The sequence below is a fragment of the Gekko japonicus genome, unplaced genomic scaffold, assembly GCF_001447785.1.
Source record: "Gekko japonicus isolate JY-2015 unplaced genomic scaffold, Gekko_japonicus_V1.1 scaffold398, whole genome shotgun sequence".
Lineage (NCBI taxonomy): Eukaryota > Metazoa > Chordata > Lepidosauria > Squamata > Gekkonidae > Gekko > Gekko japonicus.
The window spans coordinates 458977-477217 of NW_015164676.1; the positions used below are offsets into that span (position 1 = coordinate 458977).

The 18241-nt window shown below is 47.9% G+C and overlaps 1 protein-coding gene across 1 annotated transcript in view; it reads right to left on the bottom strand.

Annotated features, from left to right (window-relative positions):
* The window catches only part of OPA1 (optic atrophy 1 (autosomal dominant)), a 92296-nt gene that overhangs the window by 62122 nt on the left and 11933 nt on the right, over positions 1 to 18241 (bottom strand). The window contains exons 2-7 of the mRNA XM_015409275.1: positions 15567 to 15879; positions 12539 to 12635; positions 10794 to 10901; positions 9909 to 9962; positions 8465 to 8532; positions 1529 to 1642 (exon numbers count right to left, since the gene is read on the bottom strand). Coding sequence (XP_015264761.1) covers positions 1529 to 1642; positions 8465 to 8532; positions 9909 to 9962; positions 10794 to 10901; positions 12539 to 12635; positions 15567 to 15879 — 754 coding nt within the window. The remainder of the gene's footprint in view (positions 1 to 1528; positions 1643 to 8464; positions 8533 to 9908; positions 9963 to 10793; positions 10902 to 12538; positions 12636 to 15566; positions 15880 to 18241) is intronic.

An 18241-nucleotide genomic window follows, 5' to 3' on the forward strand; every position in this document is an offset into this window, starting at 1 on the left:
ACGACACAGATACAAAACATAAATAAAAACAAATATTTATGAAGGGTCTGGAGACCAAATCCTATGAGAAAAGGTTGAAGGAGCTGGGTATGTTTAGCCTGGAGATGACTGATAACCATCTTCAAGGACATGAAGGACTGTCGTACAGAGGATGGTGCAGAGTTGTTTTCTGCTACCCCAGAAGGTCAGACCAGAACCAATGGGTCGAAGTGAAATCAGAAAGAGTTTTTGGCTAAACGTGAGAAAGAACTGCCTGACAGTTAGGGCGGTTCCTCAGTGGAACAGGCTTCCTCGGGAGGTGGTGGGCTCTCCTTCTTTGGAGGTTTTCAAACAGAGGCTAGATGGCCATCTGACAGCAATGCGGATTCTGTGAACTTGGGCAGATCATTCTGAGAGGGAGGTCAGGAAGGGTTGCCTCAGTGCTTAGTCCCTGTGGCCTTTTTTACATGCCCAGGGAAATGCTGATCACCACTTTGGGGTCAGGAATCAGCATTAGGAAGAACTTCCCGACAGTCAGAGCGGTTCCTCAGTGGAACAGGCTTCCTCGGGAGGGGGTGGGCTCTCCTTCTTGGGAGGGCATCTGACAGCAATGCGGATTCTGTGAACTGAGGCAGATCATGAGAGGGAGGGCAGGACAGGTTGCCTCAGTGCTTAGTCCCTGTGGCCTTTTTTACACACCCAGGGAAATGCTGATTGCCTTTTTGGGGTCAGAAAGCAATCCTGGAGGGGTTTTGTCATCTTCTGGGCATGGAACAGTGGTCACTGTGGGTGTGGAGGGGGAGGCATTTGTGAATTTCCTGCATTGTGCAGGGGGTTGGACTAGATAACCCTGGAGGTCCCTTCCCACTCTATGAGCCTATGAGTCTATAAAACAATTTAATACCCTGGCCCTTTGGCATGTCAATCAGAGAAGCCGATAATAGGCTGAGTGAGACTGCCTCAATGGAATGGCTGGAGGTATCATTCTGTCGGACAGGCTCCACGGGGCCCGAGTCCCTTAAGACAGAGCACACAGGCAGATGAGTGACCCTACGGCCAGGTCACGCAAATGGGCGCACCAGCCAGCCATGCTGAAAAAGCCGTTTCAAGTGTCTTCATGGCACACAGTTCAGATCCACAAGAGAAGCCCTGCTGGACCAGAGCAAGTGGGGGCCATTAATCCTGCAGCCCATTTCCCACGGGAGCCAGCTGGATGCCTCTAGGAGGCCCATGAGAAACTCCCCCCCCAAACCCCCATGGCTTATTCCTGGCAACTAGCCACTGAACACCCAAACAAAGGATTTACAAGCTAGCAGAAAAGCTGCCGAAGCAAAGGTAAGGGCAGATCTTTCCCACAACTGATTTCATTTGTGTGATCAAAACAAGAACCCAGGAAAAAAAACACCCATCAGGGCAAGACCACCGCTAAGACCCACCACAAGCACAGGACAATCAGGGAGGTACTGATTGGCACCAAGTCACAGTGTTTGATTGGGGGGGGGGGGGGGAGACTGCAGCACCCTGCCGCCTTTTTCCAAGCCATCATCACCTTTCGCTTCTGCTGGGAGGAGCTCGGGCCACTTGGGTCAGCAGTGGCTCTGTGCATTTCCTCTTCATGCTGCTGGATCTGCTGCTGCAAGTGAATGAGTTCGCCAAGCAGGCCCTGCCGCACATTTACGAGGGGGAGGAGAAGGAAAAAAACGGAAGTGAGGGGAGAAATAATATTAAACCGAAAAGCGCAATGTAAAGACAGGGGGCAGGGGAAGAAATAAGGGGGACATGAGATCTCGGCACGCAAGCGCTAACTGCTCTCTGGGTACATTTGAGGGAGAAAATTAATGAAGATGTAGACGCTGATGGACTCTGGGCAGAACAAGAGCATATTGAAGCAAGTGAGGCCCTCTGACCACAGAGGCGATCTCTGATGAAACAAAGAACTCTGACAAGGGGAGAGCGAGATGGATGGGTTGCTCGGAAGGGCTAGAAACACACAATTCGGAGTGAGAAGGACCGGCCTCCCGCTTTATGGGTTTCCCGACAATCTGATCAAAATTAAAGAATGACGCAGTAACCAGGAACTGAACTGGCCTCTCCTTTCCCATGCCAAGCCATGCCTTTTAACATTCATATCAGAAAATGTACACCTGTAGGTAACACTAATTCAGCAATGCCACAGGACTATACAAACTGCCTGTACAATTTATCCAGGAATCATGAATGTGTACAATGCTCATCAGTCTGAATACTCCTAAATGGTAACAGTACAAGAAGATTTTGACTTTCCAGCGGGGACATAAAGGGATACAGGACACAAAAAGACACACAGAAGCCTGGTTTGTGTGACTAAAGAGTGATTAAAGAGTGATTAAAGAGTGTGATCACAAAGAGTGATTAACACGTGGAATTCACTGCCATAGGAGGTGGTAAGCGACTACAAGTATGAACAGCTTCAAGAGGGAATTGGATAAGCATATGGAGCAGAGGTCCATCAGTGGCGATTAGCCACAAGGTACAGATAGGAACTCTGTCTGGGGCAAGGGATGCTCTGTCTTCTTGGTGCTTGGGGGGGGGCAACAGTGGGAGGGCTTCTGGTGTCCTGCCCCCCCCCCTCGCTGGACCTCCTGGTGGCACCTGGTCCTTTTGGCCCCTGTGTGACACAGAGTGTTGGACTGGGTGGGCCACTGGCCTGATCCAACATTGGCTTCTCTTATGTTCTTATGGTCTGTACATACAGCAGAATGTGGGGACAGAAGGGGCAGTACCATTTCAGGCTGCAGGAACAAGACTACATTTTTCAAAGTCTCCCCATAATTAATTAATAATTCCTTGTAGGCTAAAAAAGTAGCAAAGCATGACCCATGATAAGCAGAGGGTTCTTCGGTTTCTCCTAAATGGGGGGGGGGGCACTTTAAAATGTGAGACCCTCCCCCCACCGACAGCCTGAAGCAATACAGCCCATTTTGCCAGCTCAGAATTCTACCACCTCATTTTGCTGCAGGTCTACACCAGGCCAAAGGGAAGGTGTTCAACACTCTTTGAGAGGAAAGGGAGTCTATTAAGTGTTTTAGCTATATAAAACGCCACTAAGAAATAGATTTAAAAAACGAAGCAACACAATCAAACACAACAGAACTGGGAAAGGAAGTTTGGTAAAAACAAACTTACAAATTTTGTTACAGTTCCAGAAAAAAACCTAACTTCCGATTTACTCTCCAAACAAACACTTCTGAGATAGGGAAGGAACGCCGTTTCATCAGGGGCTGCTCTGAATCAAGCCCCTGCCTGCCCTTCAATGGGACAAGCGTGCAGTCGTAAACAATATTTAAGATAACATTCACAAGCGTGAAAACGCACACAACAATCTTTCTGTATCACAAATAAGGGGGTGTTGTAAACTCCAGGCAATGAAATGCCACCTGAACCCACAATATGTAAAAAATGTGAGAAGCATGCTCTCGTAAACGATGTTCAATGTACCATTAAGTGGTGTGCAAACACAGAGAAAAATTAGCAGTATAAATACAAAAAAATCAAAAAAGTGCTCACACACACGACAAACCACAGATGGCTGACCAAACTCCATTTCAAGTTGACCTTCAAACCATTTCTGTGTCCTCTGGTCTATTTAATTTCAAAACAGCCACCGATTCCCCCTCGAAAGATCTATCACCCCTGCTCTATGATATGTAACTGTTAACTCCTTTTATGATTAAAAAAAAAATTTCTACACGTACTGTTAATTTTCTGCGTATTTACAAACTGGTTAAGGCCGCTTTAAATCAGGGGGTGGGGAGCGTGGGGGGTGGGGGGATGCAGCTGCCGTCACCCTAGAGGCAGCTGGGCAGCCACAGTGTGAACAGAACGCCGGACGTGATGGGCTCTTGGTGTGATCCAGCAGGACTCTCCTTAGAGTTCTTTATGGCAAAGCACAGGCCTCCACCCAGATTAGGAGCACAACCCAAAGAAAGCTGAACGCTGCAACTCAACCCTGCCCACTTTATCTCCCACAATCACCTTTATTCCTTTCAAGAAACCCTCTAAGAGCAAATTTAAGTGGCACTTTTCAGAATTCTTGTGTGTGAGGCTGCCGTTAGGCCTTTCTTATGAGCAAAAGCCAAAAATGAGAGAGGTTTTGATGTTTATATAGACTGTTAATAGGTGAAATTAATAATATAGATGGCATTTTACAGTTTTGTTTTTACAAATGGAAAAAAACATATATGGATACACTAGCACTTTAAATGCTCTTTGCATAGGCAGACTGTGGCTGGTAGCAATTAGCAGTGAAGACTTTATGTTTGGTTTTGAGAATCCAGCTAATACATTGTGAAGACCTTGGGTTCTGTTATTAGAGAGTCAACATGGAATGTTTCCTTCAGGAGTTGATAAGTAGTGATGTGAGTGACAGTTTTGTGTGTAATGGTTTATTATGATTCTTTAAGCTACATCTATAATTGAATGTGTATTTTCTTCCTTTTAGTGATAAGAATTGGGATTGCTACACGCTCAGATAAAGCAAATATTGTGAAACAAATTGTTTTCATTGCACAGCATTCATTAGCGCGTGAGCGATAATAGAAGAAAACTTTCTACAGAAATTACTACAGTAAACATTTTTGCAACTTATCTTTATTGACTCTGTTATTTTTGTCACGGATGTTGTTTTTGGAATTCCACATTCCTTATGAGTAAGCAGAGGGCTCCAGTTCAAGAGGTCATAAAAACCTCTCCCAGGAGCGACCAAGATTCATGCCTGGGATCCATTTGGAATCAAGACTCTGCGACACCAGGCACCACTGGCGACGCCCTCTTCAGCAAACGTTCAGGTTGACAAACGGCGAAAGGGTGCTTAACCAGCAGCATGCAGGCTCTGCACGACCTTTCTGAGATGGAAGTTCCTAAGCACTTGCACAACATGCTGTGAAAAAGACCGGGCAGGCAGGGAGCACTCGCACAGAGAAAAAGAGAGAGAAGCATCACCACTAACAACTACTGCCCAGCAGCAAGCGCTCTGCATGCTCTGCCCTGCCATTCCACTGAACACAAATGAAGCTGCCTGATACTGAATCAGCAAACAATGAAGAAAACAGCCATGATGTATAATGAATATATATATATTTTAGACTGCTGTGTTGCAGTGAGTAGTATTTCATAAAGAAGTAGTCAAGATGTACGCATCCCCACTAACGGAATTTGCATATGCTCCCGTTTCACATGACCGCTTTATCTAAGTGTGCTGCGTGAAAAACATTAGTTTACACGTCAACAATTGTAATCCGTGAACTTGACACAAAACATTCTTCCCTCTTCAATGAAACAAAACCTTTACATTCCTGAGCACATAAAGATTTTGTTTCATTGAAGAGGGAAGAATGTTTTGTGTCAAGTTCACGGATTGCAATTGTTGACGTGTAAACTAATGTTTTTCGCACGCAGCACACTTAGATAAAGCGGTTATGTGAAACGGGAGTATATGCAAATTCCGTTAGTGGGGATGCGTACATCTTGACTACTTCTTTATGAAATACTACTCACTGCAACACAGCAGTCTAAAAATATATATATTTTCATGATACATCCCGGCTGTTTTCTTCATTGTTTGCTACCTACCTGTGATCTCTCTCTGTTGTTTCTACATTTATACTGAATCAGAGCATCAGTCCATCGAGGTCAGTGCTGCCTCCTCAGACTGGCAGCGGCTCTCCAGGGTCTCAGGCAGAAGAGGTCTTTCCCATCACCTCCTGCCTGGTCAGGCCCATAGCTACAGTGGGGCATCTGGGGGCCTGGCCCCCTGACTTCCCATCCAGCCCAGGCCCCCCAACTTCCAATGTTTTATTTTATTTGTGGCGCTCCCTTGGGGTTGTGTGCAGGATGCCCCCGGACTTCTTTAAAGGCCCCCCGAATTAAAAAAAATTCTGGCTACGGGCCTGTGCCTGGTCCTTTTTAACTGGCAATGGAGGGATCTCCTGCATGCAAAGCAAAGGCTCTTCTGCTGAGCCACGGCCCCAGTCTCTTTTGGCCGTAGGAAGTCTTTCAGCTTTGCTCAGTGAAGTGGTAGGACAGGGATAGGATCTACCCTGTGATCAGTCGTACACTCCGTTGAGCTCCTTCCTGTCTACAAAGGCCCGCCCTCCTCATGCTCCACCTCCAAAATCGCCAGGAATTTCCCAACCCAGAACTGTCAACCCTCTGCTAGATCTTTGACTCCAAGAGCCTTTCAGAAACTGTGGGCTGATTCCCAGTTGCTCCAAGCATTACAGAGACTCGGATGCCCATGGGGAGGAGACTTTGGTTTGCTCGGATATGCCAATCTGGGTGTAATTATTGCCTGCAAACCGTTTTGTTTCCAAGCAAAACGCGTTTTAGGAGGCCCCAAGTTCGGCAGCCTGAGGGCCATGATGAAAGACAGGGCATGGGTGGGCCCTGCTCCATCACGCAACCAAGCCACGCTGTGCTGCACCCTCAGGGCACGGGGAGGCCCCTTTCTGCACATTTCGGCCCCTCCAGTCACTGGGGGCCTGAGCGGAGCCCATGCTGGGGCCAGGCCTGTCAGCAGTGGGAGCAATGCAGGTAGAGGGAGTGACGTCACACAGGATGTCCCTGCTCACATTGCTCAAGGACCCCTTCCACTTACGGTGCTCAGGCGGAAACGTGGGAAGCCCACGGTGGACAGAATGCAGAGACACCTAACCTGATCAGGAGACTTGCTGCTTTATGTCAAAAGTCCCAGAGGCTGCTCCCAGCTCAAGAGAGCTGCTCACAATAACAGAATTTAAAAAAAGACAGGCCTGACTTCACACACACACACAAATACTAAGATCAGAACTGGAAACTGGGCACCAGCCCTACATCCAAGAATCAAGTGGAGGTGACCCCAAGCAGGGTGGGTGCCTGTCTCCACGCAGCATCACGCCACAGGACTGTCACCTGGGAAGGTGTCTCATCCTAGTCACCTGCTCAGTCATCATCAGAGCTTTGCTCCACCCAGAACTTTCACCGCCCATAGAGAAAGCCTCGGGGGCCAGCCTCCCTGTCTCCCTCCCTGAAGCTTTACCAGAATGATCTCCCCCGTGACCCACCCTCACACAAAACCATCACAGCTGCTGACACCTGAACTCCCACGCCCACCCAGCAAGTTCTCAGTTAAAGCCAGTCTGACACCATCCTGTCTTGCGGGCAGCAGAAGAGAGGAGGAACCTCGATCTGTTGGGGGACTTTTTTGGGTGTGGGGGGTAGCTATCAGAAGTCCTTTTGGGGGCATTAAAGCCTGTTTTGGGACCACCTGGATCTCCCCGCCATCAGCTTCAGGCTACAGAGCTGCCAGCCTTTCTGGGCTTGCTTTTGTTTCAATCGACCCGTGATCTTGGGAGTTGGGAGACCAGGGCTACCGAGGCACTTTCCTTCCTAAATAACAACCAAGTGGGACCCACAGATTGGGCTGGGGCCACAGAATGCGGGGGCGGCGGCATTAAACTCTTTGCTTCCTCACACCATTTCCCTGCCCTGAAATGGTCTGAGGAGCTGCTGTTTCATACAGGAACCTTGCACAACTGCTTCTAAGGAAGAACTGACAGTGGTTGGGAGCAACGTTCCCTCTAAGCTGTGGAGTCTTGTGAGCAAAAACTCTGCTTTGTGAGCTACTGGCATTAAAGTTGTGAGTAAACAAATTGGCTACTGCCTCAATTAGTTTGCACTGGAGCCATCCTTCCTGAGCTAAGACAAAAATGTGTGAGCCAGAGGCTAAAAAACTGTGAGCTGGCTCACACTAACTCAGCTTAGAGGGCCCAGAACCCTCAGCATCACCCTCAAGTGGCTATTTGAAGCACATCGCTGGAAAATAAATTAGACGGAAACCAGCCTGGAAGACAGCCCTTGCCACTTATCTTCTGGGCCCCAGGAACAGTGCAGGCTTCAAACAGAAACACTTAACCGGCTTGAGCCCAATACAGCTTGGAGTCCACCTCTTCCTCCACCATCTATCATGTTCCACCAAGCCAGGATACTATGGTCCACACAGCACGCCTGGAAGAGGCCTATGTGTGCTAAACAGAAGTGATCTCTTCCCCTGCTAAAAATTCCCCTTGTTTGGTATCTAACGGGACCGAGGAAGCGCTCTCACAATCCAGCTTGTGTGTACATCACTCACTGGACTTTAGCTTGCTAGTTTTATGGCTGGGCTTCTAATACAAGAATGGGGCTTGTTAGGAACTGAACGACAAGTTAATGTGTTCATGACTGGGACTAAAAAATTACACACACACACACATGCTTTCATTTCAGGAGGCTCATAGTCATAGTAAGTCTCCCAGAGAACATGCTGCACACACTAAACATTTTAACGCATGACGCCTTCCTCAAGCCACCATTTCCCAACAGAGGAATTCTACTGACTTCCAACTTGAAACACCCAGCAAAACGATGCCCACTCCACCACCCCAGTATAAATTCCCCCCGCATACCGGAGCCTTTCCCTTCCAGGACGTACCTTCTTGTACTGCTTCTCATTCTCGCCTCCCTGGTCTGTAGCTCTGAATGCCGTCTCCCCCGGAGAACCTGGGAAACAAGAGGAGCCAAATATGCTCAGACAGAACAGCGAGAGGGCCACCTTTCAGAGAAACTATGCAGCCATTTCTACAAACTCCTTCCCTGGTGCACTGCAGAGTCCACCTAAGATCCAATGCAAAGCTTGTAATCCGAAGTGGGAACTCAACATCATGTATGATACACTGAACAACCAGGCCAGTATGACCACCTTCAGGGACCCTAGGAAACATCCCTAGCCGGCTGGTGGAAACTGTTTACATCCCACACTCTCAATTCATGGGGTTTCCCAAGGTGGTAAAGGAAATTCTCATCATGAAGCTGGGGCGGGAGTGTGCAGAGGGAAGGATCCCGAAGGGGGGGGGGGACAACACACAATCCATCTCTGCACAGAGAGCGGCTGCCTCTGTCCAGCAGAACTAAGGAGGAGCCTCTCAGAACTATGCTTGACTGTTTCTAGTCAGCCCCACCCTGGGTACTCTTTCTTGTTCATCCTAGAATGGGACAGAAGCACAGGTAGGGTTGCCAGCCTCCAGGCGGGACCTGGCAATCTCCCACTTACAACTGATCTCCAGCTAACAGAGATCAGCTCCCCTGGAGAAAATGGCTGCTTTGAAGGGTGGACTCTGTGGCACTGTGCCATGCTGAGGCCCCTCCCCAGGCCCCGCCCTCTCCTGGATCCACCCCCAAAGTCTCCAGCTATTTCCCAACCCAGGCTTGGCAACCCTAAGCACAGGGAAGGGCTTTGTCTTAATTAACAAGTCTTCTGGATTTACAGGCTTAAAACAAACAGCACTTGACTTTAATCTGCAGTCCAATGCATACAGTCTTGTGTTTTTTATTCCTCTCCTGTTAATGTTACGTCTACTAAGAATTCTACCCACAAGTTGCAAAAACCAGCCACCTTGGTCCCTGATGCTCATTTTACAAACTGTTACTGAAAAAGGCAGAAGCAAACATTTAACTACAGACTTTTAAACCTTTTCCATTTATCATCCTCTCCCTTTTGTACTTTATTCACACACACACACAAACACACACACATTGTATGTATGTGAGGGGATATCACATTGCACACAATGTCTGTAGAAGGATGTCAACAAAAAATTTTTTATACATATGCCTGACATCCTTAAAATGCAGAGGGTATACATGCAGCAATGATTTTATGCTTGCCCTTGGGAATTCTGTTTAAACTGAAAACCATCTGACCTGCCAGATTTGGGTCTACATTGACAGATCCCACAAGGTTTCCAAAGTGATGAAAATACAAAAAAGCATCCTGCCTAACAGATGAACTCTCTCCTCTCTTTTCAGCATTTTAAAATGGTAATTGTTTTAAAAGGGGGAGGAGTGTTAAGGGGCAGTAAAAAGTGCAATTTACACACCTAACAACAGAAGTAGATCAGAAGCTCCTATGACTTCACTAACCAAATTGTAACCTGTGGAAAACCAGCAAAAAAGGGGAAATGAAAAATTATAAATAGAAACAAATGGCAAAGGAAACGAGAGACATTTTTGGTCTCATGCATCACAAGAGCCAAAGAGACGTGATGGCAAAGCTACAAAATGCGGAATGGCAACAGAGGACAGACAGGTGGATGGAAAATAATTCACTGTTAAACACAAGGCTGGGGTGTGTGTGTCTCCGCTACTTGACGTTCCCAAGCGCCCCCCCCATTCTAGTCCAAGTGCAACAACAGTCCCCTGCCACTCCCCTCATGTGAAGAGCCACTTGTAGAGGTCACATCAAACAGAGCTGCAGGTTTATATGGCGAGCTGGATTTTCGGCTCCTCGCAGGTTTCTGTCATCATGCTCCTTCCATGCCCTGGGCACCCTTGGCGGGATACAGCATCAGCAAGGCAGGCTGAGCCGCTGGGGGGGGGGGGAGCCCAGGGCCCTGGCTGCACACAACAGCCTCTCTCGAACCACAGGAGCCCTTTTGCCCACAACTGGCCACCTTCTGAGACACGCATGCCTGCATGAGCACCCACATCTGCTTAGGGTGAGACTGGGCATTAGTGTGTGACTCTGCATTCAGTTAGCATCAGAAAGGGTACCCTGCAGCCACGGAATAGGTCAGCAGCTGACTGAAATGAAGGAAACCAACATGAGAACTCCCCTGCCGCTGCTGGCCGAGCCAGACGACTGCCTGTAAGCACGGCTGCTGCTCACTTACCTGTCGTGTCAAACTTAAGAGAACGGGAAGTTACAAACCAGGCTTTCCAAATCTTATCATTCCCTTATAACCAGAGCTGAAAAGTTCCCTCACCAGGTGTGAAGAGATCCCTCAGGGAACCAAAGCTCTCTCCAATCTTGTCAAAGTCAGGCAGCAGCTTCATAAGATCTTCCGACTCAGGAAGAGCTTTGCTGAGTTTGTCTAGGGAAATGAGGGGGAAAAAATGTCACAACAGAGCTGGTTGTCTTTTCTTTTTTTTTTTAAGGGAACAGTCACTGTGTCACTTAAGAGGCTTCCCCCCCCCCCCATTCTTAAGTGGTTACATGAGTGATCCCATTTCACCACTTGGGCTCTTGCAGATCCAGTTTCAAATATTACTACTGCACAACCAGTCTTATGAAAAAGTCATAAATGATACCCCACACAGAAAACACACCAACATATGCACACATTAGAATCAGGGCAGCATTTAAAGGGCCAATACCGGCTTTCATACGCATGGCCCCGTTTCCCAAGGAGTAAGTTGCTGAGACTCTCGTTGTACAAACGGGAGAATGAGGCTGAGGGATCGCAGCTGGCTTCAGGGACAGAGTCACATGGCTCCACTCAGGCCTCGTGGGAGTCCAAACCCAAACACAGTCCTCACGTCTGAAAATGTCCATCTTTGACTATTACCCCAAAGCCTAGATTTGTTTCAGAGCAGAGAGCAATGAGCCACCTTATTTTGATTGCAGACGCTTCACACATAAGACAGAATTTTAAAGGTTTGGTGATGGTGAGACTGCACCCCCGGAAACCCCGGGAAGAGTCCTGAGTGGGACGTTGCTGCTTCCCCAGAGCTTCCACTTGAGAGGGAGGCCAGCGGGAGGCTGACGGAAGCCAGCAAGGTCACAGGAGGGAGAGGCCTGTGGGAGTCAGGGAGGACCCTGGCAGCTTGGGAAGCAGAGGAAGAAGGCTGGGGAAGAGCTAAGGCTATTCCTTTCACATCATCACGGAGGGTTCCTTTAACATCATCACACAGCATATGAACACACAGGAACCCTGAGAATTCCTGGCTTTACAAACTGACTGACTGAACATTCCGGGAAACTTTTCCAGCTGGAGCCATATTATGTCTCTATAAAGGACAGCACTTAGTGAAGAAGCATAATATGAAACAGGAACATATCCAGATTCCTGTATCTACATGCAAGATTCTCTGCAACTTGAATTTCAGTATGTAGTTTTTGGCTTGCAACAGAACACATAATGTATTGCCCCTGGGCAAGGTGTGTAATATAAATGAACCACTACAGTCTCATATTCACAGTGCATACTTCAGCATTCTTTGTTTTGGTTACTTTTACACTGTAGTTCCTTCTTTTTATTATTTTATTTTTCCTGACATCATTTGAACTTAGGGAAGGTGAGGCAAAAAACTTTTTTGAAGTATAAACACAAATAAGGACTGAACCTTTCACTTGAAGTTTGTCATCACCCCAAAAGGCCATTGTGAACACGTATGCACGCCCCGTGCACACATTTGGCCTTGTACAAAAGGAAGACAGAGACCCAAAATCTGCCTCCTGAAAGGCATTTAAAATCCTTCATAGAAAAAGAATGGCTACAATACAGGCCCATCCATATTTTGAAAGTGAGCAGGCTGGAGTGACTAAAGTGTTGAACTCTAGGTTCGAATCCCCACTCTGCAGTGGAAGCTTGCTGGGTCACCTTCGGCCAGCCTACCTCACAGGGTTACTGTGAGGATAAAATGGTGGAGGAGAACAATGTAAGCCACTCTGGGTCCCCGTGGGTGTCACACCTCAGCATCAGAACGGAAATAAGAATCCAGAACCCACCAAAGTCAATGTATTCGTCAAGTTCCCAGATGAAGTCAGGCACAATCCACTTGTACTCGCTGAGGTCAGGCAACATGTCCTTCCACTGATCATACGTCTAAGAGAAAAGCCAGGAAAGCATCAGTAAAGTTCACAACATAGAAGGAAAAACCTGAAAGTCTACGGTGCACACGACTGCTCTCTCCACCGCCCTGGGGCTTTGTCACAGAACACCTGCACAATTCAAGCTTCTGATCAGAGTTATGCCCGCATGAAATGTAATGAGTTATGTCACCTATTCATTTTTTCAAGTTATCTTTCAGACCAGGAATCACATGCACAAAACCGAGATGAAAGAAGCACAGACACCATCAGAGCCTGGCATCAAAGGCCCTTGGGGTGCAATTCTAGCCCACCTCCTCAGGGTGCATCCTGGTTAATGCTAAAGAGCTAGAACTTCTGGCTGGCAGACAATCATAAGAGCTCCTGGCTACACTACACCCATGGAATCAATCAATCAATCAATCAATCAAACAAACAAACAAACAGTCCTTCTCAGGACTACTTGACAAGCGGTACAGGAACCTGCATCCAAAACTGCTACCAAAGATCCTGAACTTGAGATCCCACAGGGCTTCCAGGGTCAGAGCTGATCTCATGGAGACCAACACAGTTTGCATATGGCACGCAGCAGCTTCATAGAAAAATAAGAGTTGGAAGGGGCCACAGAGGCCATCTAGTCTAGCCCCCGGCTCAATGCAGGATCAGCCTAGAGCACCCCTGACAAGTGTTTGTCCAGCTGCTGCCTGAGGACTGCCAGTGAGGGGGAGCTCACCACCTCCCCAGGCAGCTGATTCCACTGCTGACCCGCTTCAGGGGTTAGCCTTGAAATTTCTACATTTTGAGAAGCCAAATAACTTTTCCCAATCTGTCCTCTTCACACCATTTGCAGTAACAGGCGGCCAAGGCAGTTTACACATCTGATACTTGAGTGCATCCTTACACAGGAGCTCCCACTGTGGTGGGAAACAGCAGCCTAACCTAGTACTGCCTTACACCCACCGGTTGTGTCTGGACCACAGGGGGAGAGTTCCCAAGCAAGACAGATGGCCATTAATCACACACACACACACACACACACACCCTGCTAATCTTCAGCACGTGGCAGCCATAGGTCCATTGTGTCTGGAGACTACCCTTCTGGCCTTCACAACTTATAGCTGCTGACGGTTCTCTCCCCATGTTTTTAGCTAATCCATTTAACTGCCATTTATGCCTCAAACTTTCCTGTTTTGAGGAAGATACAAACATTTGCATTTTTGTTGCACTGTAGCATGGGGGAAACACTGTTTCCCTGTCTGTCCCCCTCGACATCACTCTCAGAAGTGCCCGTGTTATGAGAAGCATGGCCCAGGACCATCAGGAGAAGCCCCTCCTGCATGGACCAGGATGTTGAACGAGCCAGCGGCAGCACTGCCACTGGGAAAGGAGAGACCCAGCACCTTCCCTTGTCCCCACGTGTATGCTCTGCCACCAGGGAAGGAAGGGAAAGCTTTCGGGACAGCAGCAGGGGCCTCAAGCTGCTACTTCAGTTCCCCTGGGGCAGTGTTGCCATCTGAACCAAGAGGGAAACCCTGCTCACCCGCTCCACCCTGAAAAGCTCTTTCCTCTGATGGCAGAGTGAGGTGACGGGGGCACTGAAGGGGGGTGGAGAAAAGCAGAAGCAAGTGAGGGGCAAGGGAATGGGAGGGGGGGGGGCCTTGGGAATGCCAAAGCAGAGCTCAATAGCAGGGCAAAGGCTGGAATCTCCCCAAACCCAAAGCCCCCTCCCATCCCATCAAGCTGAACTCACGTTACAAAGGCCTGGCATTGCTCTTCCTTTGGGTAAGGCCCTCTTCCTAAGGTGGCAACCCACTCCCTGGATCAACGACGTAAACTGCTACAGCGGCCCAGCCTAACCAGTGCCAGGTGGGTGCTGCCAACCCAGTTTGTTGCTTCTGACAATGGGCCAGTCGAGTGTCGCTGGGAAGGCCAGACATGGGGCAAGAAAGCAACAGCTTTCCGCACTGCCTCCCCCAGCCACTAGTTGCTCCTAGGCACACAAACTTGCTCTCCCCACTCAAAACACCATCTTTCAAATGGTGACCGCTTCAAGGTAGGGACAACACACAGGAGAGATGGCAAAACAGAAGAGATTCAAAATCTCCACAAACTTTGAAAGCCACGGGGGGGAAAGCCCCCCCTGAAAAAGAAGCAACACATGCCACAGTTACTTTCCTATCAAACCTAAACTTCTTTTACTGAATTAACTTAGCACACAAAATTTTATTATTTGGCATATTTTTTAAAATGTAAAAGCACTCGAGAAAGTTGCAAACTGCTGCATCCTGTACTACCATGGCACATGGATCATGACTTTTTACCATGTGAGAGGTAGGAAACAATAAAAGTTGAAAGCAGAAAACAAGTTTGGTAGTAAAGAAAATATATTATTCATACAGAAGCCGTCATGCAGTCACAACAGGCAGGACTACCAGCACATTTGGATTTCAAGCTAAACTTAATAACATTGAAAGTGCTGAACACTTTAATATGTTATCAATAACTACATTACAACATATTAATTCTTGGCAAAACCATTTACAGTTAAATAAAGCAACCCTTGAAAATGTAGAATATGTCTACGGTATACATGGAAATTACCATTACCTAATGCTGTAGATCATCTTACATAAAATTTTTCATATTATACATTTGTAGTAGAACCTTGTCTTTCATGTCACTGATTCCGGGGGGGGGGGGGGTTTGAAAGGGTTGTTTTGTGCTTCCCAACATTTCTTGAATTTTTCATTGGAAAAAATCACTTGGAATGAGTGGAATGCTTTTTAAAATGAGGTTTTTCTCACTCTAAATGTTACTACATATATCCCAACTTTTCCACTGGAAAAGCTCAAAAAGGTCTCAAAAATGTATTTTCTTCAAATTCTTTTCATTACCCAAAGGCCTTAAGATCTCTAGGCAGAGTAGTTGCTACTGCAAACCCAAGTACCTTTTTGGCTGTGTAGCCACCGCCTACAGCAGATCCCAAGACGATGTAGCGAAGTTTTAGAAGCCTTGAAGCCACTCTAGCTAGCCAAAAGTTCCTGTGAGGTGGGAAGCCATTCTTTAGGTGTAGTTTGGACTTGTGCAAGGGAAGGCGATTGAAGGTGGAGAACTGCTGAACTGATGTCCGTAATGAAAGCCTTTGAAACTTGGAAACTGGGTAGTAGGAATGATGAATACTTCGGGAACCAAGGTGCAGTTTCTGCAACGGCGGCTTCCTTCTTGCTCCACGGGTGCCACTGACTATGTTTCGGCAAACACTGAAACAGAAAATGGGAAGGTCGTTACCCAATCAAGCCCAGCTTAGTATTACCCATGCCTTACCGTGGATCCCACTTTCTGCAAGGCCTTAAATAAAAATGGCCCCAGCCACTGGGTTTACATTGGTCATCGGCATCCCACTGTGAATGGTCATAACTGTTCACCCAACAATTAGCTGTTGATTCTAAAATAACAGAATACTGAAAGCAGGGCTGAATAACAGGACAGGGGCCAGTCCCAGGCCTCACTGCACTGACAAAGAAAGGTCCCATTCTCAGGGACTGAGATCATGGCATCCGTGGACATGGCTTCACTCTGTTCACCCTTCACTGAGTGGGGCTTGGAGCAATCAGTCACTTGAGATAAAGGAAGAAGGTGACTGGCAGGTATGGTATCTCCTAATCCATAGTGCAATATGGCAAAGAATGGTTTGGGAAACCAGCCCAAATATCCAGGAACAGGGGAAGTTGTGCTTTCAATGTCACCTCTGCTACCCTTATGAAGAGCAGCTACTATATGCAAGGCCACAGATATGAGAGAACACAGTGCCCAAGCAAATGAACACACACACACAAAGCCCTCGTTTGCTGTTCAGTAGATATCCTGAAAGGGTGGAGGGTCACATGACGCAGAGCATCTGATCAAGAGAGACTAGAAAGGGCAAAAATTAAAGGATATAGCAGATCAAGGTGGCTGTCTTATTTCCATTTATACTCCATTTAAAGTGAGATGTCAATAAAGGCTTTTAACACACAACAGGAACACTAGACCCAGGGTTAAAGAGTCTATAATAGTGCCAAATGAATGGCAACAATTTATTTCTTTTAAAGGAAACAACTGGCTAAAATGTGGGTGATGTGCCACAGTCAACAGGGCCTTACTTGGTGAGCCTTTAAACCACATAGCTGCTGTGATGCAAGACAGCCAAAGGCTGCATTCAAACCCCTGATCGCAGACTGATATAAGTCCTAATTTCTCACCTTACATCTCCCCCTCAGATAACTGTGAAAGCTAAATCTTATTTTTAGCACTCAATTTGTGTCAGGCTTCCACAATTTCTTCAAGAAAGTATGTGTAAATTGCTTTCAAGAACTAAAGTACACTGTAAATCTTCTCCACGGAAACCTCTTAGGTGCACATGTCAGGGAGGAGCCTGGGCCCTTTCGCGTGCAAAACCCACTTGTTCCCCCACCTTTCCCTAAGTGAAGAAGATTTCTGCCCAGCCTCTGCTGGCCCATTCTGCCCAGCACCCTCTCCTCAACAATGCAGGGGCCCCTCCGGATCAGGCCGACAGCCCATCTAGAGCAGCACCCCGTTCTCTGCAGCACCCACTGTTTTTCAGTACACAATAAAGTGTGAAAGGGCACAGCTGCGCACCAACTACGAACACAGAGACTACATTCCAGCCTTTGGCCACCCCCTCTCCCCAAGGACACCAGAAGAGGCCTGTGGGATGAGACCACTGGTCTATCAAGTCCAGCATCCTGTCTCCCAGTCTGGTGTAGTGCGCGGACTCTAATCTGGGAAAACCGGGTTTGATTCCCCACTCCTCCACTTGCACCTGGCTGGATGACCTTGGGCAAGCCGTAGTTCTGTCAGAGCTGTCCTTGGAAAAAGAGCAGTTTCTGTCAGAGCTCTCTTGGCCCCACCTACCTCACAGGATGTCTGTTGTGGGGAGGGGAAGGAGTTTGTGAGCCGCTCTGAGACTCCCTTGGGTAGTGAAGGGGGGGGTATAACTCCAATCTCCTCCTCCTCTTCTAATCTGTGAGAACCGGGTTTGATTCCCCACTCCTCCACTTGCAGCTGCTGGTGTGACCTTGGGCAAGCCATCGTTCTGACAAGAGCTGTTCTTGAAAAAGGGCAGTTTCTGTCAGAGCTCTCTCAGCCCCACCTACCTCAAAGGGGGGTGTCTATTGTGGGAAGGGAAAGGGGTTTGCGAGCTGCTCTGAGACTCCCTTGGGTAGTGAAGGGCAGGGGTATGAATCCAATCTCCTCCTCTTCTTCTAATCTGGGAGAACCGGGTTAGATTTCCCCCACTTGCACCTGGCTGGATGACCTTGGGCAAGCCATAGTTCTGACAAGAGCTGTCCTTGAAAAAGAGCAGTTTCTGTCAGAGCTCTCTCAGCCCCACCTACCTCACAGGGGGTGTCTATTGTGGGAAGGGGAAGGAGTTTGCGAGCCGCTCTGAGACTCCCTTGGGTAGTGAAGGGTGGGATATAAATCCAAACTCCTCCTCCTTCTTGAAAAAGAGCAGTTTCTGTCAGAGCTCTCTCAGCCCCACCTACCTCAAAGGGGGGTGTCTATTGTGGGAAGGGAAAGGGGTTTGCGAGCTGCTCTGAGACTCCCTTGGGTAGTGAAGGG